This window comes from Podarcis melisellensis (genome assembly GCF_964234715.1).
Source record: "Podarcis melisellensis genome assembly, chromosome: 5".
Taxonomy (NCBI): domain Eukaryota; kingdom Metazoa; phylum Chordata; class Lepidosauria; order Squamata; family Lacertidae; genus Podarcis; species Podarcis melisellensis.
Window position 1 is genome coordinate 60,972,614 of NC_138537.1, and position 23,804 is coordinate 60,996,417.

The following is a 23,804-nucleotide window of genomic DNA, read 5'->3' on the forward strand; positions in this document are numbered from 1 at the left end:
ATCACCACCAGCAGTTCCCTCCTTGTTTACCAGGCCCCCACTTTTGTGCCTGAAATATACTCACAGTCGAGTGTGGATTTCATGCTCTTTATTCAGCTCATAGTAGTGAGGAATGAATGTTCCCCCAAAATATCTGCTTTATATACATTATTTACACAATGGGCCGCACGTGATTGGCTAATTCTGGGATTCTCCTGTAGGCCAATCAGGTTGCGGATTCACTTCCACCTGGAGCTGGATTGGGTGGCTCCTGCGGACCAATCATACAGCTGCAATGTTCTAGGACCAATCAGACTGCTGCATTCTGGACCCTATTGTTCTACGACCAATCAGACTGCTGCATTCTGAATCCTCTTGTTCTAGGACCAATCAGACTGCTGCCTTTTGGATCCTATTCAACTCAGTACATAACAGTGCCTAAGCAAACTCTTTACCCTTCCTAAGTCAGTAACATCCAAGCTCTCTTTCCCAAGGCCACTGCTTGACCTCCATAGTCCTCTCACATGATGAAAACGCTTCCGTTCCATCTTTGCAGCTTAAGTATTGTCTAGAAAGCAAGTATTCTTTTCTACTGTCCAAAGGTCTCTCTCACACCAATTCCACACCATTTGCTCTCGACTGTAAAGGTTAGCAAAGTGAAAGCTAGACACTTTCTATACACTTCGACACTTGCAATACTGCAGAATTTAGTAGCAACAACAGTAGTAGTAGTAGCTGGCACAGGGAAGCCAGTCCGATTGCCCTACAAGCTTTCCTAGCTCTGAAGACGATCCAGTAATTGACACAGACAGTAGCAGTGATGTGGCTCGATTGCTGAGCTCAAGGAAACGGGCAGCTCGGATGTAAAACTCATGATTTAAGTATTCCATTTCCTAATCAATAGCTTCTGAAAGGATACATTTAACATTATGTATATCAATTGGAAGGCAGTTGGGTGGCAGAACACGGTTAAGGTTAGGCTGTTGAATAAGAAACAGTCATAGCTTTAGTATGAAAGAACACCAACAGCACAATTCTTAACTTCTTTTCTCAGAATGAAAGCCTAATAAGCTCCATTGGGACTCACCCTCTGGCAAGCAAGCTCAGGACTGGAATCCTAAGTAGCATCCATCAATACTGCATAACACTGTTTTTGTCATAATAACATGGAAAATGCTACTGCGTATAACTTTTTTTTTTTTTGCGTATAACTTTTATGGAAGATCCCAGTTGCCACAAAAATCATGCCAGAGAGTGCATGCCACAGTTGTGATTGTGGGGAGGTAATATGAATAAATTTCCTGATCAACACTACTTCTCAAGCACAGGGATTGCTCGTGCTATTTTGCTGCCCAAGGTAGAAATTAATTATATCCCCCCCCATCTTTGTTAGGACTTTATTGATGGTTTTCTTCTATTGTAGTCCCTTTCCTAAGATTAAGACTTGGGAATAATAGGAATGCATAGGGGAGGTGAAGGAAGAAGAACACAAACAGCCTCCATATCTCAGAGCTTGCTGTCTAAAGCATGGGTGGACAACCTGTGGTTCTGCAGATGTGGGACAACAAGTCCTATCATCCCTGACTAAGGGTGATGGGAGCTGGAGTCCAACCAGAGCTGGCCAACCATTTGGATGCCTGAGCTGAAGGACCAGATTGTGCTTCCTCCATTACATGTTCTAGAACCTACTGGACTGATAGCCGAATCTTACTTCAGCACCAGTGATGGGTAATAATAATAATAATAATAATTAATAATAATAATAATAATAATACCCCGTCAATCTGGCTGCGTTTCCCCAGCCACTCCCAAGGGTAGAAGTCTAGCTTAGGGGTGAAGATCAGGCTGTCTAGCACACATAGCCCTATTTCCCAGCATCTCACTCCTGAGGCTTGCCTCAGTATCTGCCGCCTGAGGTGTTTGTCTCAGTGTGCCTAATGGTAGGACTGTCTCTGAGTCCAACAGAATCTAGAAGTCCACAGGTCCCCCACTCCTGGTTGAAAGGGTCTAGGATGGAGTGAAGAATTATATTCACCCTTGAAGAATTTCCCAAGATTTTTGACACCCAAAACTTCCTATATTGTCTATTGGGTTGGGACAGACTATTGATCCCTTTTTCAAGGCAACTTTATTACTAAAAGTATTCGCAAGGAATATTGACGTGTGCTGTTTCTCCAGAAGTGCAGCAGTAATTTATGATCAACAATGAGAATTATTATTGTGAAGTTTATAGGTCTTGTTTTGTAACTAAAGGTACAACAAGACGAAACAAGGATACATGCAAACACAATGCATTATACAACTGCTTCACTAATATGCATATTAAAGTAAAAATTAAACTATTAGAAAGTTGCAGAGTTTTTGGATCTTGAACAGGGCATTATGATACAGCTTAGAAATGCATCAGATATCATCAAAAATATATACTTACTACTTTCATACTCCTTCTGTGTTCACCTTTTGGTCTTGATTCTTTTTTCCCATCCTTTTTGAACTCATTTTCTGAAAATGTTAAAAGCACAATTATCCTTAGAATAAGATATGACACCCTCTCCCCAATCCCTGCACTGTTTTTCAGAGAGTGACATACTTCTCGTGGTCATCAATATATGTGAATTACAGAGATAGTCTGAAGGCTTATTACAAGTAATTCTTCTGATAACTAACATTTGCATTCTAACATTGATTGTATACACAGGTTGAAACACCACAATACTTTTTCACAGGAATCTCTACATAAGAATAATAGAATCATAAAATTGTAGAATTGTAGAGCTGGAAGGGACGCTGAGACGGTTAATGGTGAGGTAAAAGCCTGCTCCCTAAGCAGAAATGTAAAATATATCATCATGATAGCAACTATCATCAAAAAGCGATTCAAAGTCTTATCTATCTATCTAAGATTATATTTGCAAATATATATAAACTTGTCTGTACCTGATTCGTCTTTATGTAAGCGGTTGTAGAACATTTGGAGAGAAAAGTCTCTGGACACAGAACTTATTGTCTTTTCTTGAAAGATATTCAGACCCTCCAAAGGAAATTCCAAAAGACATTTGTCCACCAGTAGTATTATGCATTCTCCTATATCTTCAATGCCAGCTGAACGTAGGAAAAATGGGAAAGAAAAATAATTCTCAATAAAAGAATAACAACTGTTCTTAAATGGGAAGCCTTTTCCCCTTCTGCTCAGATAAACTGACTCTGTTTTCATCCCCAATTAAGATGAAGAGATAAATGAAGTCTTTAAACACACACACACACACACACACACACACATTTGGGAAGCCCCTGGGAAAATCATGCAGAATATAGGACTTCTTGGTTCAGAGGTAGCCAGTGCCATAAATTACTCAGAAGTCAACATTTATTTCTACACCCAAATATAATGGCTACATTCAAGCACAATAAACTGAGTCTTGGGTTTGCACACTTTCTCTCTTGCTTCTTTGACATGCAAAGGGAGAAGATTAGAAGTGTCTGCTCCTAGATTGAGACAAACCATAGTTCATTGCCTCATCCACACCTAGAAATCTGTAATTTACTCAAACCATAGGATGAAATCATTATTTGGGCTTCTGGTTTGTGAGCAACCTATGGTTTGCATAAACCAGGAAAGGAAATTTCTATTGTCCTCCCAAAATGCTTGGACTATTGGGAAATGGGAAGAGGATTCACAAGCATGCAATGGTTTGTCATCGTGGTTAAATATAAACAAAACAATCTGCCTTCGAAAGTGCATAATTACAGAAATCACAGATAACTTATGCAAACCTGAGAATACAATACTTTATACTTTGAAATTTTGTAGCAAACTATTTATCAAGAAGATAAATCATCTGACACTATATATATGCTTTAGAACATAAGACATACCTGGAGCTGTAGTGGCTTTCTCCTTATTTTTAGTTTTTGCTTTCCCTGCCTCACTTGCTTTGCCTTTTCCTGAGCCATCTGCTTTAGTTTTTCCTGGACTACCTTTTTTGCCTTTTCCTGAGTCACCTGCCTTAGTTTTACCTGAGTCACCTTTACCTTTTCCTGAATCAGCTGGAGAGACTGCTGGACTTGGCCTGAGGAGACAAAGACCAGGTCTTAAAAATATTGTACAGCTTATAATTTTTTTAAAGAACAGTAACAGGAATGAAATACTTGCAGTTTGTTTCATGTTACCTGCAATAGGAAAAGCAGAACTCACCTGGCTTTATCATACAAGAGAAACACGCATTCTCATAGTTTTACTTAAGGTTAACATAGACTTGCATAGTTCTGATTGTTCCAATGACCTGAATAAATTGGTATAAAATGACAGATGATGCTTCTACCTCCAGGCAGCAGGTGCTACAGGGACCAAGAAGAACCAAGCACATCACTGGCAGTAGTGGCTACTGGAAAGATACCTTACTGTGACACTGCCAATGCCAGAAAAAATGAGGTTCCAAAGATTGTCTGAGATGTGTCTTTTCAGAGGAAGCAGAAGTCTCCTAGGGTGCAGATTTGCTCCTGCACTTCTATAAGAAATTTCTTTTATTAGGTTTGACAGGTTTTTCTTGTAATGGTCTATAAAATGGGGTACTAAAAATGGCCTCTTAGATTCCTGTTTGCAGTTCTATTTGTTCAGAATGAAAACAACTGTGCTTTTGTCAGCTTCCTTTACTATATCAGAATTGCTTCAGAGGCTAGGAACAACATTTATTTCTTAAATTTATATACCACCCTTCATCCAAAAATACACACCACAATAACAAACAAAATAATACCCCCCCCCACTGTTTAAAAGGCCAGAGATTGTTTAATTAGCCAAAGGCTTGGGAGAAGAGGAATGTTTTTGCCTGGTGCCTAAAGATATGTAACAAATACTTAAGAGAAAACATTTGAAAAAATACCTCAGCTCAGAGAAATCAAATTGTGACAATACAGGTTTCAGATATTCTTCTATGTCTTTCATGATAGCCTGGAATTCTGATATAAAATGTTCTTCATCTTCATTTTCTGTTTCCTATGATATAAAGTAAAACAGTGATTTATTTATTTATTTATTTTTTAAAAGGCATAAGAATATCAAAGACAGAAAGGAAAATTGAATAGCCAAATAGAAATAGAACAGTCATGAAAATTTAGTAATGTTTAAACTATCCCAGGTCTAAACTGAACAATCACCTTTAAACAACGTTACACCTTATTTTTATGTATGTGTTATTTTATTTGATAATGTGTTCTCTAATGAAAACACTGGTGCAATAGCTGTAATGTTTATAAAATAATCCACTAGATTAGTAGTCATCAACCTTTTTGGACCAGGGACCCATCTTTAGCCAAAATATACTTTTGGATACTCAATTTTTAATTGTTTGTCTTATATTAGGATTTAGGCAGTGCTGCCGTTATGACTGAATTTAGATCCGGCAGTCACCCAATGGTGGGTCCTGACTAAAGATGGTGGTGGAATCCGCTACAGGCAGACTGAGCATCGGACTGGCCTGTAGTCTGCTTGGCTGCTCTCTTCATGAAGCAGTCTTGCTTGCAGCGGATTTCCTTTCAACCAGTTTGTATTTACTTTTACTTCTGTCTCAGTGAGTCCCATGCACGTATTTTTGTAATAACATTATAATAGTATTCATTAGGACGTCATTAATAACAACATTATTTTCTAAAAGCTAAAAGGCCAGATTCGGAGTAGTTAAAAATAGTGGGAACTGAAGCAAAATGGTGCAGGTGATTAGTGTATCAAACTGGGATCCAAACCAGTGTGAAGAATCAGATGACACCTCCTAGTTCTGATTCTGTAAGAAAAACCCTGGAGCCTAATTTGATCAGTGGAATGTTTGGTATCTGGTGGGCGGGGCTTGTGTGTCATGCTCCGGAATCAGCCCCTCCCTTCATTATGTTCCATTAAGTTTCAAATAAGAGGGACCAACTGTCTTTTCTTTTTTTCTTGCCTCAGAATTGCCTCATGTTGTTGTATTTAGTTTCTCTCATTATTGTTATCTTGCTTATTATTTCTTTATTATATTCATTATAATAAAATATATTACATATATTGTATTATTATTAACGCTTAGTTTACATTTATGTGAGCCCCTTAATTTTCTCAAAGAAAAAGAAACTCTGCTGAGGAGAGATGTGGAATGTCCTAATCTGTGTGACTGAGGGGATATTCCCAGATTGGTTTTGTTAATCACTCCCCACCTCCACAACAGACTCCCAGTTGAAGACCAATGCCCTAGGGATAATAAAAATAATAATTTTATTATTTATACCCCGCTCATCTGTCTGCGTACTAGCTGACACTAGTGAAATTTACAGATAGGTAGCCGTGTTGGTCTGCCATAGTCAAAACAAAAAAAATTCCTTCCAGTAGCACCTTAAAGACCAACTAAGTTAGTTCTTGGTTTGAGCTTTCGTGTGCATTCTTCAGAGGTATCTGAAGAAGTGTGCATGCACACGAAAGCTCATACCAAGAACTAACTTAGTTGGTCTTTAAGGTGCTACTGGAAGGAATTTTTTTGTTTTTTTTTTGTTTTGACTAGTGAAATTATTATGGACAACAACTTACGCTGTATTCACAAGAGGAAAAAGTAGTTATTAAACATTACTGTCTCAGTACATCAGGTGTGAAAACACCAATATGAACAAGTGCAGTTCTTACAGTACTTTTTCTTCCTGTTTCTACTTTGATGACTGATTCTTGAAGTTTTTGAAACTCATTTTTGTCTTCATGGCTTCTCTCTGGTGATGGTTGTCTCCGAAGACTCCTCATCCTTTCATCTTTCAAAACCTTTACCTTCTCCAGCAAATTCATCAAAGTATTAGAATTCACCTGGGATCGCACAATTTTAGCCTGCACTGATGTAAATTAAAATACAAACCTATTAAAAGCATTTTGACACTTGCAATGCATTGTAATTTTTTAAAGCACACAATGCATCTTCATTTTCCATATCCAGGCATACAGAAAGGATCCATGCACAAGAGAGCCTGAATTACTGCAGCAGTGGTAGTAGTGTTAAATAAATTAGGTGATGTTATAACCTTTGTGAGGGACGCAGGTGGCGCTGTGGGTTAAAGCCTCAGCGCCTAGGACTTGCCGATTGAAAGGTCGGCGGTTCGAATCCCTGCGGCGGGGTGCGCTCCCGCTGCTCGGTCCCAGCGCCTGCCAACCTAGCAGTTCGAAAGCACCTCCGGGTGCAAGTAGATAAATAGGGACCGCTTACCAGCGGGAAGGTAAACGGCGTTTCCGTGTGCGGCTCTGGCTCGCCAGAGCAGCGATGTCACGCTGGCCACGTGACCCGGAAGTGTCTCCGGACAGCGCTGGCCCCTGGCCTCTTAAGTGAGATGGGCGCACAACCCCAGAGTCTGTCAAGACTGGCCCGTACGGGCAGGGGTACCTTTACCTTTACCTCTATAACCTTTGTGAACCAAGATAACTTGGGGATGCATGAGTCATGGAGTTGGGATGATTCAATCCTAATCCTTCACTGTGGTCACCAATTTAACACTTGCACCAAGAATTCAAATGGTTTAATTCCACAGGATGAGTTGTATTTCTATGCAAGACTACCTGGGGCTAAAAAATATTTCCATGTTTCAGCAAGAAACTGAGGGGAGAGCAAGTGTCCTCACTCTGAATGGGTAGGTGGCATTGGGACTTCATAATACTCATGGTGTGATCCTCCAGCTGGCTGAGAATACTGTTCCCAGCTAGAAGGTGCACTTTGAAAAGTGGAGCTGGAGCTGCTGCCAATCACAAAGCAAATAAAGTTGAGTAGAAAAGGGCTCTCACGGGCATAATTTGGTTCCCTCAAAAACACGACATTTTTGCCCCAAATATTCATGTATGAAGTTTCAGTCCAGCCCAACAAAAGAGAACCATAATTGTTATGTACTGAAGTTCTCACCCTGGGCCAGCAGGAGGATACTGTAGATAGTTATGCAAATGAAGGATTGAAAAGTGACGTTCAGTGATTGGATAGTTTTAGAACATTGCAACAGTTACAATTGTTCTGTAGCTCTATATAAGCAGGCTGACTGAGCTCCTCAGATTAGTTCTGTTCCAGCTTACAAAATAAAGAGCTGCTTTGGAGAAATTGCTGTGTCGTCTGCTATGTCAACCCACAACTTAACAATAATTGAATCTGAACTTCTTAGGAACGCTTACAAGTTGGCTGATTAGTTTTTCCCTTTTGCTGCCCACTCTTCTCCTTCTGCTGCCCGCTCTTCTCCTTTTGCTGCCCACTCTTTTCCTTCTGCTGTCCACCCTTTTCCTTGTGGTCCTTTTGCTCCTTCGGACTGGTCAATTTCACTTTCTCAAGTAGTGCACCATACAAGTAAGATCTAGTGAAGAAAACAATCAAATCAATTTTTTCAGAAGACCGTTTCCCCTTAGATAAAACCTTATTCCCTTCTTATCCAGCATAAATTTATAACTGATTGTGATGCAAGTATCTAACTACCTCTATACTCCAAATGATAGCAGGTTATATGTATATGCATGTCCCGCTTTCTGAACACAATGCATTCCCACAAATTGTTTGTTAGGCGAGTGTTTACAGAATGTGTTGATGATTCCTATTATTTCCTATGGGAACATTTCTAATCTGTGATCTCTCTCTCCCCTCCTGCCATGGTTTCCTCCTAAAAGGCTGCAGCCAAACAGGAAAGAAGAGACAAAGGGATAAACTGATTTGTCTGCTCCCTCCTGCTCCCTGATTTGTCCAATCCCTCAGTCCAATTCCTCTATCCATGGCTCCTTCCCTGAAATGGCTGCCACCATTTTGCACAAGCAAGGAAGAAAGTGGGCAAACTCTGAATCAGCCATGTATGTAGCAATGTTTAGTCATAATTTTTATGTTTGGGTGTATGAAATTGCAGATAGTGTTCTGATAGTGGGACCTGTGTGTAGTTTGAAAAAGTCTGTGCTACATTTTTGAGATCCTTAATTCTACTTTCCCTGCATTTATTGGGGCAGGAAGGAGAATTCCTTGGAGAAAGGCAAGGAATCCAGAGTAGCAGAAACAACTAAAACTGGGAGAAGGTGCTCGAGTGGAATGGGTGGTGGATGGTTTCTGTCATGTTTTTAAAAACCTCTTTCTTCACATTCATAGCGAAATATAATAGATCGGAAATACTGTGACACACTTCCCGGCTTTGAAATAAAAATGGAAAGAATGCAAATAAATAAATAAAATGTAATAGTGGAAAGCCAGAGGTCAAATACTATCCTCAAGTACTATCACTGTTAACTGTAGCCATCCAATAGGGAACACCTTATCTTCAAGACATGTGATAACAAATGCACCTTTCTTCAAGCCATTCTTTTCAAAGTGGGAAAGGACCTGAAGTGCAGGAGACAACCATATATACCACACATAGTTAAAACTGCTGGTACACAGCAGCTGCTGGAAGTCGCTGAAGGAAAAGATGTCACAGGAGTGGCAAAGCGATATTGAAATGGTATGAGTGCACAGAGGCAGCCAAGAAGCAGTTTGGGATGCAACAGACAAACGTTCAGTGGTGGGTTTGATTCTAACAAAGGCCAGGCACAGCTATTTCTCTTTGCTTACACTATAATCACTATGTTTTACTGAAACAGAAGCTGATGAGCATGGCCCTAAAAAAATGAAATACGTAACCATGGTGTCTTTTCCTTTAAACACGAGTAAGATTTGAGTAACACTGCTATGGTGAAGGATTGGCTACAAACCAGAACATGAAACCATGGTTTACCTCAGACTTCTCCCACCTGGTACCACCCTGATGTTTTGCTGAACAACTTTCAGGAGCTCCAGTCAGGGATGATAGAAATTGTAATCCCAAACATCTGGATGGTACCAGGCTGAGAAAAGCTGATTTATGCTAACCATGCTTCTCCTGTTTGCTACATGACAAACAGCCTTGGCTGGTGTCTTTCTATCAACAGCCTCAGAGAACAGGGTTTGACCAGTTAAACCAAATTAGATATTTGAGATCGTAAACAGGATGAAGTAACAAACTATGACTTGCACTAACCAGTCATGGTTACATTTTATGCCTGCACCAAAGCAATGGCACATGGAGCAGATACTCTTAACAGCAATAGCTGGTGGGGCATTGCTTTCCTGAAATTATCACCTCTGCTATTGCTCTGGTGTGAGAGAAGAAAGAGGAGGGAGGTGGTGGCGGTGCCAGCATGGTGTTAATGCAACAGCAGAGCCAATCTGGCATTCCTGCTAGTACATTCACACCATGCTGCCATCACCCCTCCCCCTCTTGGTGGTGGCTGGAGGCCAGGTAAGCACCGCCACTCCACTGACTGCAACTGTATTGCAAACGAGTGCCAGCATGAGAACCTATATTCATACCTGTCTTCTGAATGCTGGAGAATCATTACATGAAAATTTGGTGGTAATTCATTCATGATGTTAAAGTGTTGTGGAGAAATACAAAGATTTCCCCATGCCTATGCAAAAAAAGGCAACAGTGAATAAATTTTCAGACCGTTTAAAACATAACTTTAATCTTTTCATGACAAAGTGTCAAAGTAATAGCATGGCTGGGTTGTAGAATTCTTATTAGCCATATTTTTGTAAAATATACACCAGTGATTCAGTACCCTTCTGCTCCTAACCATCTGGTGGTTCTACAGTAGGGCAGTAGCCCCGAGAGCCCAGGTTGTCATAACATAGAAGTCTGCAGCGCTATCTGTGAACTAGAGTGCATTAGAAAACGTACATTACAAAAAACAGAGCAAGTTGCAAAAAAACTAACTAATTTTGCTCAGACAATGTATCACTGCTTTTTAATTCTTCCCTCCAACTTTTAATGCTCTTACCTGCTTTATATTCCAATATATACAGCACACACACAATTTGTAGGGCAAGAGAATAAATGATGGTATATGCTCCAAACAGGTGTTCCACTACAGCTAGGGATCATTCTCAGGTCCTATAGATCCTTAGCTGGATGAGAAATTGCAATTTTATTTTAACTGACCAAGTTACCTTTGAGATTGCAGCCAACCTGTGCTCCACATTTTTTAGAAGACTGCACGTAACATCTCCTTTTTGTTGCAAGTGGTGCTGCAGATGCAGCATCGCTGCCAGCTGTGATTTGCTGGTGTTCAGTGTAGCTGCTAGCAGGATGTTTTTCATCATCAGTGATGCTGAACAGCTCTGCAACATTTTAATACAAGTCTAGTTTGGCAAATGTTTTAAAACAGATTTCTAATGAAAATCCTTTCAAGAAAGCATGAAACGAAGTGGCCCCGATATGGTGATTATTTACATTCACAGTAAAGAAGCCCTGACATCAAAATACTAAGAATGGGTTTTCTCAGCTATTCAGCTTCTTTCTGTGAAATGATCTCTCCATAAATGTGTTTCACTGAAATGCTTCCCCCCCCCACGCCTGGTTAAATGATATTTATATAATTGACTAAGGAGCTATTGGTGTAAGGAAGGGATAGTATTGGTGGTGATAAAGCTTCTGCTATGATTGGCTGAGCTAAATTAACATCACTAGGGTTGAAGGATGAGGATGGACAAATTAAAAAATGGGTGTCTGGCTACCATTGACTGATCTGCTTTCTCTCTAAGGAGGGCCAGTAGCAGATTAAGGAGATGACTAGAAGAGATAAAACGCACAAAGCATTTATTAAAAAGTTGCTTAAATTATGTAAATGCCATAAACTGGAGATTTCAGCTAGTCATTTTTAATGGGAAAGGGCTTCAGCAAAAGTTTTAGGAAGACAGAAGGAATGTTTTCCACTAATTAATCATGTGGTTGGGGGCTATCTGAATGTCTCCTTTTCCCTCCTTCTCCTCGTCACCAAGCTGCCCTTCCCTTTTGACAGCCCTGGATTGCTCCAGATGGATCCAACCCAACTTCAGGGTGATCCAGGGATGCCACACCCCAATTTGGTTGAATCCTGGGTTGACTTGAGTCAGCCTGATTTTAGGATCTGGCATTTGGTTGGATCTGGTGCACAGCCCCCAAAATACATGTTCCAAAACACTGAACCACTGATCGTCGATTGCAAGTGTTATGCTTGCACAAGGCTTAATTTATGTTTGCTACATATTTAAAGTAATAATTACATCACATGGGAATAGAAACCATCACATAAAAGAAATGATTTTATTTAGTAATATCACAGTCTGAATTCACAAGTTCTTAATACTTTTAAGATTGACTTGGCTGATTATGGTACTAAAGGGCTAATGAAGTAGCTGTTGTCTCACCTGATAAAGGGCCAAAAACTGGCTTGCTGAAACGGAGTCAAATCGTCCAAAGCACTCCACCATTTCCAAGCTAGCAGCAGCCAGGATATCAATCATGTTATTGTTCATTGCAACATTAATGCTCTGCAGCAAAACCTCCGTTGACTGAAACAGGTATCTTTGGGTCCAAGTCTGTTTCCTCTATATAGCAAAGATCAGAATCCTATATATTCAATATTGCTAAAACTACATAAATCCAACATAAATAGTAGTTTATCACTTCAAAGAAGATAGAGCATTCTGATCTCATATAACAGTTCTTAATGGAAAATATTAAATGTTTCTAGGGAGGACAAATGGGCATAAATTGAGACTTTCATACTAGGCTCCCAGTTATGCTATTTTGTCCCTCAGAGCATCCTATTAGGGCTCTATTAGATTATGTTTTCCATTTAGTTCAAAATAAATACATGTTCCTGCTGGGCTTCCTTTTTCTGACTCTTTATCTATGGAACCAAAATCCAGGAACAAAACATTTTATAAATGAGGAAAGTGATGAAAAGATGATGCAAAGTAATTAAAAATGATTAACATGAGAACAGCTAGATCAATATGAGCTTATATTCCTTTTTAAAAATTACTTTCCAAAAAAAGAGAGAAAAAGGTCCAGTTCTTATTTTCATCTCATTTTACAAAAGACTTTTAGAAACCAACATACCAAGAAATCAAAGAAATCAAATACAAAAAATGGAAAATTAGCAGCAAATAAATTTTTAGTTTTTTCCTGAACAGCTTGTTCAAATTCTTTACAATTTACAGCTTTTTCAAATTCTTTACTATTTACTTTCTTAACAAAAATTCTACTTTATGTGTTATCTTATAAAAATATTCTACAGTGAAGTGGAAATGTCCTAAACACTTTCCCCTCACTGCCTGTCTTTTAGTACTGACCTGGCATGTCCTAAACTTAGAATTTACTATATATGTGTGTGTGTGTGTATAAAGTACTTAAGTTATCACATAAATGTACCCTTAATTCACTTGCTTTCCTCCTGTAATCATCAAGCTGTTTTTTGGTAAGTTGCAAACCCGGAGTTGGTGTTTCACTTTCATCACATTTTGCTTCTGATTCTGGTGAGGGGGATTTCTCAAGGACAGGTTTAGGTTCCTCCTGTCCATCACAAAAGAATTAAACAAACAAAGTATTGTCAAAATGTAACACATGAAATGTGCGAACATACACAAAGCCCAGTCCTAATACGCTATGCAATGTTGACCACACACACAAACTCCTTGTAGTAAAGTTGGTACTGTTTAGAAATCATTCCTTGGTCAAGTAAAAAGAGTGATGCCTTGTGGGAACTCCATCAGCCACAAGGACACTTTAGTAACTACATGGACCCTTTAATTCACAGGTTGTCACATTTATTCCAAAACTTATTCCAATTTGTAAAATCCCGTGCACACAATCCACACAGGACACAATAAAACACCAAATAAAAATGTGGAATAAGCCGAAAACAGATTTCTGAAGTTGTTCATTTCCCCACTTCCATTAACACTTTGATTAAATGTAGTAAAAATATGTCGTACCGCTGCCTTTTCACTCCAGTGAACATCTGTAAAGATGGGGTTTGTATGATCAGCCATTAAACGCAAACACTTCCCAGTGAGATAGAGGTATTTGGCTCTGATATCAGGACAGCCAGTATAAAGACTCTGTAGGCTTGTTAACTGAGCCTGGGCATTATGGCCAATTGTGCTGCTGAGTTTTAACCATGCCTGTCAGAATTCAGAAAACATGAAATAAAACCAATATGCTGGAAACTGGTAACATTATGAACAACAAAAATGATCCAATGCTTCAGAAACGGAGTACAGTGGTACCTTGGTTCTCAAACGCCAAAAACCTGGAAGTAAGTGTTCTGGTTTTCAAACGTTTTTTGGAAGCTGAACGTCCGATGCGGCTGTCAGCTGTTGTTTCGGGGGCACCTGCACCAATCAGAAGCTGTGCCTTGGTTTTCGAACATTTAGGAAGTCAAACGGACTTCCGGTACGGATTAAGTTTGGCGTTTTTGTTTCTGCTATTTATTTTGCGTTTTTGTTTTTGAGGTTTTTTCGGTTAATTTGTTTTTGTAACTGTATGGAACCTAGCTCAGCTACTGATTGATTGTATGACTGTGGAAATGGATAAAAGCCCCCCATCCAAACAATGACAATCATCAGCGCAGGTAAGAATTTTTTTTAATTATTATTTTATCATCTACAATACTGTCTTATTTATTTTAAAGTACAGTACAATGATTATTGCTTTCATGTTATGGATCCATGGTATTGTTAGATAGTAAAATTCATGTTAAATTGCTGCTTTAGGGGTTGCTTTTAAATGTCTGGAATGGATTAATTTGTTTTGCATTACTTTCTATGGGAAAGCGCACCTTGGTATTGGAACGCTTTGGTTTTGGAACTGACTTCCAGAACGGATTAAGTTTGAGAACCAAGGTACCACTGTACTGATGATTCTCTAAAGTTTGCTTTGATAGAAGTCACAGCGCAATCCTATGCTGAAGTAAGACCTATCATTGTCTTATTCCCAAATAAGTGCATATACGATTGTAGCCCAAACCACAGGAAAGCAATGACACACAAACCTGCTCAACAGAAGCAACATCAGGTGTAAACCTCACAAAATCCTCGATAATCTGCTCAATCTCGTCTGCTTTGGCCTCTTTCTTTTTTTTCTCAATATTGATGAGTACAAAAATATCCAAAATGATCTCTGTAAGTGTCACCTTCATGCTAGCCAGTTTTCTCATCAAGGGAGTGTTTATATTTTTAGTCTGAAATACAAAAATAAGACTGAGTTAAAAAGAACATTCCGGATTCTAGGACTGTGGTGGATGGCAAGATGAAACACATCAGAGATAGAGTGAGAAGAGTGAAAATCCTGCACCCTGAAGATTAAAAGGCCACTCCTCTCTTGGGGTGGGAAACACAAATCTGTCAAAGAAAATAAATGAAGGAAAAAAAGAATAGAGAAGGGAGGATCATTTGCGGCTTTTCAAAATGACACTTATTACTGCATGTAATATTTACAAATGTGAAGGCTGCTGACAGCCACAAAGACCTGTCGAAATTTCCTGCCAATGTTTGTATTCAATGTAGCTGTTCTAGTATTCTCCCAACTCTCTGGAGTAGATTTGGGGAGGGCAGGGGCAGCACGCTGGGGCAGGAGAGGGAGCAAAGTCCTGATGCGTTAGCAGGAATCGTTGAGCAGGCTTCCACTAGCACAACAATTTAGTTGAATATGACCCAAAATGTCCCCAATTTGAAGTTGCAATAAGGAATGCAGATAATGACCCCTGAGCAACTGCCTCCATTGGTTTATCTCTGTATTTTCAGATGTTCACCAGATTTGGACGGGACTTTGAATGCTCTCATTTGACTGTCAACAGTCTCCACATTTTGCAGTGCAGTCTTATACATGTCCACTCAGAAACGAACTTCACTGAGCTCAATGGGACTTACTCCTTATTAAATGTGCATAAGACTACAAGCTGATTTTAAGACACAACTACCTTACCTACCTCATTAACTGGAATCACATTATTAATATATCGAAAAAGCTCTTCCATTTGTGATACTGCTTCTTGAGCTAACCTGTAAGCATCAAGGTAATGACTCTGCTTGTCTACCTTGTATACTGCATGTTTTCCGAGAATCCTGTAAAAAAGAAAAGAAAAAAGAAACATTAAAATTATTCAAAAATGGTATTTAGTCCTTGATAATTTATCTATTTAGAAAGATAACCAGATAATGTTTTTTCCCCTGCAGTTTTAGCAGCATGTGCCGATTTTGTGTTCAAAGAGATAACCACCATTCACTAAAGGCAACCAATTAAATGATACAAGTATTTTATTTTTCAAAAAATGCCAAGTGTGTGTGTATGTGCATGCATGCCTGCACTCTCACATACGTAAGATGTTGATTGAAAGTGTCCACAAAGGAAAAGTTACTTCTGTGCTTTCACATTTCCGAATATTGTACATCACTACTTTCAATCAGGATTACTATTACAGTGATACCTTGGGTTAAGTACTTAATTCGTTCTGGAGGTCCATTCTTAACCTGAAACTGTTCTTAACCTGAAGCACCACTTTAGCTAATGGGGCCTCCTGCTGCAGCCGCACCACTGGAGCACGATTTCTGTTCTCATCCTGGGGCAAAGTTCTTAACCCGAGGTACTACCTCCACCTTAGTGGAGTCTGTAACCTGAAGCGTATGTAACCTGAGGTACCACTGTACTTCCATTTACAGTGGTACCTCAGGTTACAAACACCTCGGGTTACAGACACTTCGGGTTACAGACTCCATTAAGGCGGAGGTAGTACCTCGGGTTAAGAACTTTGCCCCAGGATGAGAACAGAAATCGTGCAGCAGCGGTGGGAGGCCCCATTAGCTAAAGTGGTACCTCAGGTTAAGAATGGTTTCAGGTTAAGAACGGACCTCTGGAACGAATTAAGTTTGTAACCCGAGGTACCACTGTATTCAAAAAGGAATGGTAAATATTAGAACTACTACACACAGCTTGTGATCCAGCAAATAATATGAATACAGCAGGTATTTCCCATCAAAGCTTAAGAATAGTTTCTGCTCATGGCCTAGGTGGCAAACTGCTAAGTCACAAGAAGGCTTCATGTGAACACATTCTTCCTCCACTGGACCTGCTGCCGCCTGACTACCTTGAGCTAAACTATGGCTTCCCTTAGCATTAGGTGCAAAACTGTAGTTTGTTTCTCTCAAGCAAACCATGAGTAGTAAACAAAGAACAAAGCTTGATTACAGCTGGTGGTTTGTTTGGAGCGAGACAAACCATGAACCCAGCTTGCATATAACTGACAGTGCAGCAACAGGACTGGAGGAGGAGAAAGGTAAAGGAAAAGTGACCCCTGACCATTAGGTCCAGTCGTGGCTGACTCTGGGGTTGCAGCGCTCATCTCGCTTTATTGGCCGAGGGAGCCGGGGTACATGTGGCCAGCATGAGGAGGGGGAGGAAAGCGGTCACAATTTCCACTGTGAGGACCTGCACATTTGCATAAGCATGCTTAGCCTTGATTTGGCTTCCCACTCCATGTGAACCAGGCTAATGTTGGTTGGCTTCCCTCACATTTTGTTGTGTTTCAGCCACTGCTTGTGCAATTTGATTCAGATGCAATGAAGAAGTTCAGTTTTTGTTTGTGACTGTTTAGACTCAATGTTGAAAAAGCAAGCCAGAAATAATCAGCAGTTGAAGCAATTAGCGTGTGGGTTTTTGAAAAATATGCACGGGCCAGTTTCCAAAGATCTGCTCAGCATGTGCCGAAAGTGCTTTAGATTTTCGTGTGTTCTTAACAGAAAGGCTGCTTCTTTTCTATACTGCAAGTCAAAAGAACTTTGAAGCTGAAGGTAGTTGCAAGTGGTTCAAGAAGTGGCATGGATACCTGTTGCAGAGAGGGAGGAAATCCACTTTGTGACCGTAAATTCTTGAGCTATCTTAAAATTGTCCTTTGGGTCTCTGCCTATTTACATTCAAATAAATAATCAAGGACTATTATGGACTTACCTATGAATATTTGCACGTACCAGCAAAACCTCGGTACTACGATCTTTGTACCGGTAAGAAAGGAAGTCCTTCTCGATATGAATTAATTTATCATATGGCTCCAGCAACAATCTTGCTAAGTCATTAGGATGACTACTAGCATTGATGTAGTCTTGACCAAACTCTACATGAATATATGCTTTCCTGCATAGAAGAGTATATTAATAGTATTGGGTAAACTATCTCAATAATGTATTAAATACTTGATCAAGTATGCTGTACTAATACACCTTTTTCTTTGCATGTTTTTAGATTTTGATGACTAATGCTGAGAGAAAACCATAATTTTATATTTATGCTTGGATTATGCTGTGTTTGCTTTAAGAAAAGCACAGTGAGAGTTAAAAAAATTACCCTAAACATATTTATGCAAAAGTAAATCCCATGAAGATTTCAGTGGGGATTACTCTCTGCAAAGGGTATATAGGATCATATACCCAGGACTAAGTTTCATTGAACTGAATGGGATTTACTTCTGAGGTAACATGAATATGTTTGCATTGTTAGTTAGTTAACAAACCATACATAAAACGTTATAATAATTTTTTAAACTTGTAATTAATTACCTGGCTTCAAGGAATGCGATTATAATACCCAACTCAGCTTCTCTGTTGGGTCTTCCCAGCAATAATGGTCTCAATGCATTTACAGTTCTCTGCAGAAAATGGCCAGACTGTAGCTATGAGAAAGCAGAATTGTTCAAAACATTTTAGGCCAGGTATTTCTTCTATCCAGAGCAAATCCATTCAATGAAAACACAAGCTGTGTTTTACCAAAGAGCATATGACTCACCAGGTATACGTTAATTAAATATAGCTACAAAAGGAGGATACTGTGATCTCTACATAAGAAAAAAAAGGTTTTATAAAACCAGAAGGTTCTACATTGTACTGTTTGGGAACAGTGTTCATAGTGCTATCAAGTTCAATATATGCAGTGCTTTTTTCTGGGGGGATGCAGGGGTACGCATACCCCGAAACATTTCGTGAATCTTTGTACTTTTGCCCATTTACTGTATTTATTTCCCCCGATTTGAACTATAAAATGGTGATTTTCTCGAGTCAAAATGAGAGTACCCCTAAACATTTTTTATAGGAAAAAAAGCACTGAATATGTGTCTTAGTGGAAAATTGCAACGTGAAGCTCAATACAGTCACTTTTGACTTCAACAGAGGGACTTCTAAAAAAAGGAGGGCATTGCTTATAAAGGAAGTCGAAAGTAAAAGTCAAGAAGGCCAAATATCTCCAAGGCCAGGGGATAATGTTATTAAAAACTAGTAGAAGCTCAACTAGAATATATACTGCAAATCAGAAAAGGTATTACCAAGGCAAAAAATAATAATCAGGGTAGTTAACAGAGTCAAGCAAGCTGTCAGAAGCAAGAAAATAACTTTTAGAAAATGGGAGACTTTGCCCAAATATGGAGAACAAAAAGGAACCGGAACTTTAGAAAATAAACGCAAGCTAAAAGGTGCAGAAGAAGAAGAGGATGAGAGAGGAGGGAAAAAAATGTATTTCATGAACATACTGCTAAAAACATTAAAATTAACCCAAAAATATTTAAATACATTAGAAGAAGGAAACCAGCTAGGGAGGTGATTCAGCCTTAGATGACAAGGGAGTCAAAAGTGTGTTAAAGGGGGGGGGGGGGGAGAGACAGCAGAGAAGTTGAAGGAATTCTTTGCATCTGCATTCATTGCAGAATACGCAGGACAGATCCCTGTGGTTGAACTAGGTTTCCTTACCATTTTATCTTTTCTTTCCTCATCTTCCCCTAAAATTGCATCTGTGAGACACAAAGTGCTATTCAGCCAAAATTTCTCATTTCCACCTATCAATTGTGCCTTCTCAAGCAGTTCTTTAGCTTGTCCATGTTTTTGTTCCAAGTTAGCTAGCACAGCTAGAAGATAAAGGCACCGCGATACAGTACAGAGGTCATTCATTTCCTAGAAAAAATGTTATTTCAAGTAAGTTCAGTCTTATCAAAGAGCCAAGGGCATCCCAGTGTTATGTATTTAGAACAATTAAAAACAAACAAAATCGAGAACGTGTAAAACGCATCTCCTAATCTTCTACAGGAGTTTATTAGGAAAAACTCAGATTAAAATTACTTTAATTTTCATGCTAATTTCTTTTAATTTTTTTTTGCAAATTGCTGCAAAATATGGAGAACTGAAAAATGAGAAACTGAGAGAACCTTCCATCGCTACCTGGGAGGAAGCTCTAGGACTTCTCTAAGATTAAATTTGAGTAAATAGTTCAAAAGAAGACAGCTTGAAAGCTGGGAGGGAGCACTGAGGGAATCTTATGACTATGCCAGTGCATAGGGGACTGGATCACATTCCAGTTTGGGATTAATTTTCAAACTTACCTGAGTTGCATGGTGTGCTTCTGCAAGTAGTAGCCTTGCTGGCTGATATAAACCTAATTGCATGAGGACTTCAGCTTTGTCTATCCACAAGTAGGGGAAAGAAAGCCCACTTAATCCCTTTTCAGTCACAGGGTTCAGTTCCAAAATCTGTTTTAAAAAAGAAAGAAAGAGTGCCCCTAGAATTGCAATTCCATTTTAGTCAGCATTTAATTCTAAAATTGGTGAAAGGGATTTTGCTTAGCATTCCAATTCCTTAAAAAAAAAATCTGAAATCTGTTGTAAAGCCTGATGAGAATTATTATTATTATTATTGTTTTATTATTTATACCCTGCCCTTCTGGCTGGGTTTCCCCAGCCACTCTGGGTGGCTCCCAACAGAATATTAAAAACATAATAAAACATCAAGGACTTAAAATTCCCGAAACAGATGTCTTCCCTTCAGATGTGTTCTAAAAGTCAGATAGTTGCTTATTTCCTTTACATCTGATGGGAGGGCATTCCACAGGGCGGGTGCCACCACCAAGAAGGCTCTCTGCCTGGTTACCTGTAACCTCACTTACCGCAGTGAGGGAACCACCAGAAGGCCCTCAGCGCTGGCCCTCAGTGTCTGGGCTGAATGATGGGGGGTGGAGACGCTCCTTCAGGTATACTGGGCTGGGGCCATTCAGGCTTTAAAGGTCAGCACCAACACTTTGAATTGTGCTCAGAAACATACTGGGAGCTGATGTAGGTCTTTCAGAACCGGTGTTATATGGTCTCAGTGGCTACTCCCAGTCACCAGTCTAGCTGCCTCATTCTGGATTAGTTGTAGTTTCTGGGTCACCTTCAAAGGTAGCCCCATGTAGAGCGTATTGCAGTAGTTCAAGTGGAAGATAACTAGAGCATGCACCACTCTGGCGAGACAGTTGGTGGGCAGGTAGGGTCTCAGCCTGTGTATCAGATGGCGCTGGTAGACAGCTGTCCTGGACACAGAATTGACCTGCGCCTCCATAGACAGCTGCGAGTCCAAAATGACTCCCAGGCTGCGCACCTGGTCCTTCAGGGGCACAGTTACCCTATTCAGGACCAGGGAGTACCCCACCCCCGGCCCCCACCTCCCCAAACTGTACTTCTATCTTGTAAGGATTCAACCTAAATCTGTTAGCCACCATAAGCCTGTGCATCAGATAGTGCAAACGCCTCAAAAATCTGCAAACAGGAGGCAGAAATAAGAGGTGCATGGTGATAGGAAATGCAGTTCTAAAATAATGAAACAAAGCATGGGGTAAGTGAGTGAACAGCTGAGGAAGAAGCAGCTGAGGAAACCAACAAAATGTCCTAACACCAGACAGGACAATAGGCCTGGGGGGGGGGTAGTGAAGATACTGGGCACTTTGACCCCAGAAAAATAGCTGATGGAGAGGCGGCCACCTGTAGCAACCTGCTGGAGAGGCAGATCTTAAGCAAGGGACTGAATCAAGGAAAATTCCTGCATAAAAATGGTATAGAATCTTGGGTCCAGTGGAGGACAAAGCAACAGGATTCTAGTTAAAGATGTGTGGTGTATCACCAATTACTCTCCTTTAACCAAATCAGCTACATTAGGAAATGCCCTCGTGAAGATGTACTTTTTCTTAAGCATTAATAATAAAAGGAAAAACTCAGAAAAGCCTTAAACTTCCATCTCTTCAAGAGCCGCCCGTTTTCGCCCACTGGGCCCAGCAGTAATTAAGGGATATACTGCTAACAATGGAAGCCATAGTTTACTGCATGGCATTCACTCAATTGACCTTGTTTCTAAAAGCCATAAAGGGTTTAAAGGCAGCAAAATGCCTTCTTACTTTGATCTATTTGCAAAGTGAAAGTAAATTACCTTATCTTTTGCAGTGAGCAATTTTTTACTAATATCAGTTGGCTTTAAACTCGCAAATCTGGTTTCCTTCAGCTTGTTCTGTATGGCATTCTCCTTTTTAAATGCTATCTCTTGTCTAAACCTGAATCAGAGAAAGAAGAAGGGAGAACGATTTTGCAAACAATAACAAGCAAAACAACAATGAGGATCAACATGTCAACATGGAAAGTCGTTACTGAGATGTCCACGGGGCTACATTAATCATTTTGTTAATGGGCATAGAATACCGGTAACTTAAATTCAGTCATACCAGCACAGTGCAAAAAGCTGCTGCTCTTGGAGGAAACAACTGTTATGCTTACACTGTAATACATCCAAATCCAGGGAACAATGGACCTACCTATAGAACCCTCTCAAAAAGGTTAAAGTCAGCCACCAAGGAGGGTGACTGGGGAGCTGGATGCAATACCCAAGCACCCCCACTCCCCATCCCTATTAAATAGCTGACTGGTGGAATCTCAAGCTTTTTGAAAGGCTGCATGCAAATAGTCCCAGTTGCTCAACTGGAAATGGGGTGTTAGGTATGTACAGAATCCATGATGAACTTTTCAGATTACACACTTTGCTTCAGAAGATCATACCTTCCTTGTTCCATTTCATTAATGTACATTTCGCCCACTGCCTTCTCATGATTAAATGCTGCTTGGCACAACTTTAAATCTAAACATATCCTGGAGAGTCTGTGAAAACAAAGGACACAATCCATACAAAATACAAATTACCTGTTGACAAGAAATGGTACTTTTGCACAATGAAGACTTGGCCCTAGTTCATTTGGAAATGTAACTGATTTCGTGCAATGTGCATTCTGGAAATATGTGGCAAGAAGGGGACCTGCATAAAGCTAGAACACAATGAAACCGAAGGGAAGAAATAGGATGTTAGGGATCCTATTAGGGATCAGTTAGGGATCCTGAATCAGGAGTGGCTTGCTGCTAGTTATATTTAAAATCCCATTTCTATCAACAGAATTTTGAGGACTTAAAGCGCAAAACAGAACAGTCTGTTTGCATTGTCAATTAAACACAGCTTTAAAGTGGACATTTTAAAACTTGCACTTTCTGGTATGGAAAGATGTTCTGCAGAAGCAGTGTTGTTGTAGTTAATCTATTACACTTTGGTTCAAGTAATGCAGTGTAGTTTCAAAGAAAAAGGCAAAAACTGTATATTCAGAGGCCGCTGCAGGCCTGGAAAACCCAGCTGTCATGTCTCCAAGACAAACAGTGACTGCAGTGAGTAGAATTCAAAGGGGAGACATGATGGGTGGAAGAGAAGTATTTTGCTCCATGCTGGAGTTCCCAGATCCCTTTGCTAGATCAAGTGGTGAAAGTCAGTAAAATGTTGGGTGGAGAGTTAAACAATACTCCCCCTTCCTCACCTATAAATCAATCCCCACAAGATCACTTTGCCTAAGAGCAAGAAGGGCTAGGATTCCTAGTCATGCTATGAGTATTAATGAAGAAAAAATACTTGTTATTAACAGTCTCAGATATCACTTCTTCTGAAATAGTAAGTTAATTACACAGGGGTGGAATCTACACACATATAAAAAAAGTTCTGAAAATGCTTTTTTAAAAAAAAGCATTTTAAAAAATACATTGAATACACTGATTTTTACATAAGGTTCACTATCACCATTTAGTGTCACATTATATATTGCGCTTAAAACACACTTCAAACATTTTATTTGCAACTGTATGGATGAGTCCTAACAGTGCTATCAGACAA

The 23,804-nt window shown here is 39.7% G+C and overlaps 1 protein-coding gene across 2 annotated transcripts in view; it reads right to left on the bottom strand.

The window, feature by feature from the left end:
* Positions 1-23,804, bottom strand: part of CFAP46 (cilia and flagella associated protein 46) — a 79,181-nt gene that overhangs the window by 8,782 nt on the left and 46,595 nt on the right. For both annotated transcript variants that reach the window (XM_081912595.1, XM_081912594.1), the window contains exons 35-54: positions 22,658-22,756; positions 22,038-22,158; positions 20,186-20,332; positions 19,560-19,760; positions 18,381-18,493; positions 17,776-17,958; positions 15,761-15,896; positions 14,825-15,013; positions 13,767-13,955; positions 13,204-13,344; positions 12,195-12,374; positions 10,956-11,126; positions 10,317-10,414; positions 8,135-8,310; positions 6,626-6,822; positions 4,863-4,975; positions 3,856-4,049; positions 2,917-3,081; positions 2,411-2,481; positions 899-959 (exon numbers count right to left, since the gene is read on the bottom strand). In XM_081912595.1, the coding sequence (XP_081768721.1) occupies positions 899-959; positions 2,411-2,481; positions 2,917-3,081; positions 3,856-4,049; positions 4,863-4,975; positions 6,626-6,822; positions 8,135-8,310; positions 10,317-10,414; positions 10,956-11,126; positions 12,195-12,374; positions 13,204-13,344; positions 13,767-13,955; positions 14,825-15,013; positions 15,761-15,896; positions 17,776-17,958; positions 18,381-18,493; positions 19,560-19,760; positions 20,186-20,332; positions 22,038-22,158; positions 22,658-22,756 (2,945 nt within the window). The remainder of the gene's footprint in view (positions 1-898; positions 960-2,410; positions 2,482-2,916; positions 3,082-3,855; positions 4,050-4,862; positions 4,976-6,625; positions 6,823-8,134; positions 8,311-10,316; positions 10,415-10,955; positions 11,127-12,194; positions 12,375-13,203; positions 13,345-13,766; positions 13,956-14,824; positions 15,014-15,760; positions 15,897-17,775; positions 17,959-18,380; positions 18,494-19,559; positions 19,761-20,185; positions 20,333-22,037; positions 22,159-22,657; positions 22,757-23,804) is intronic.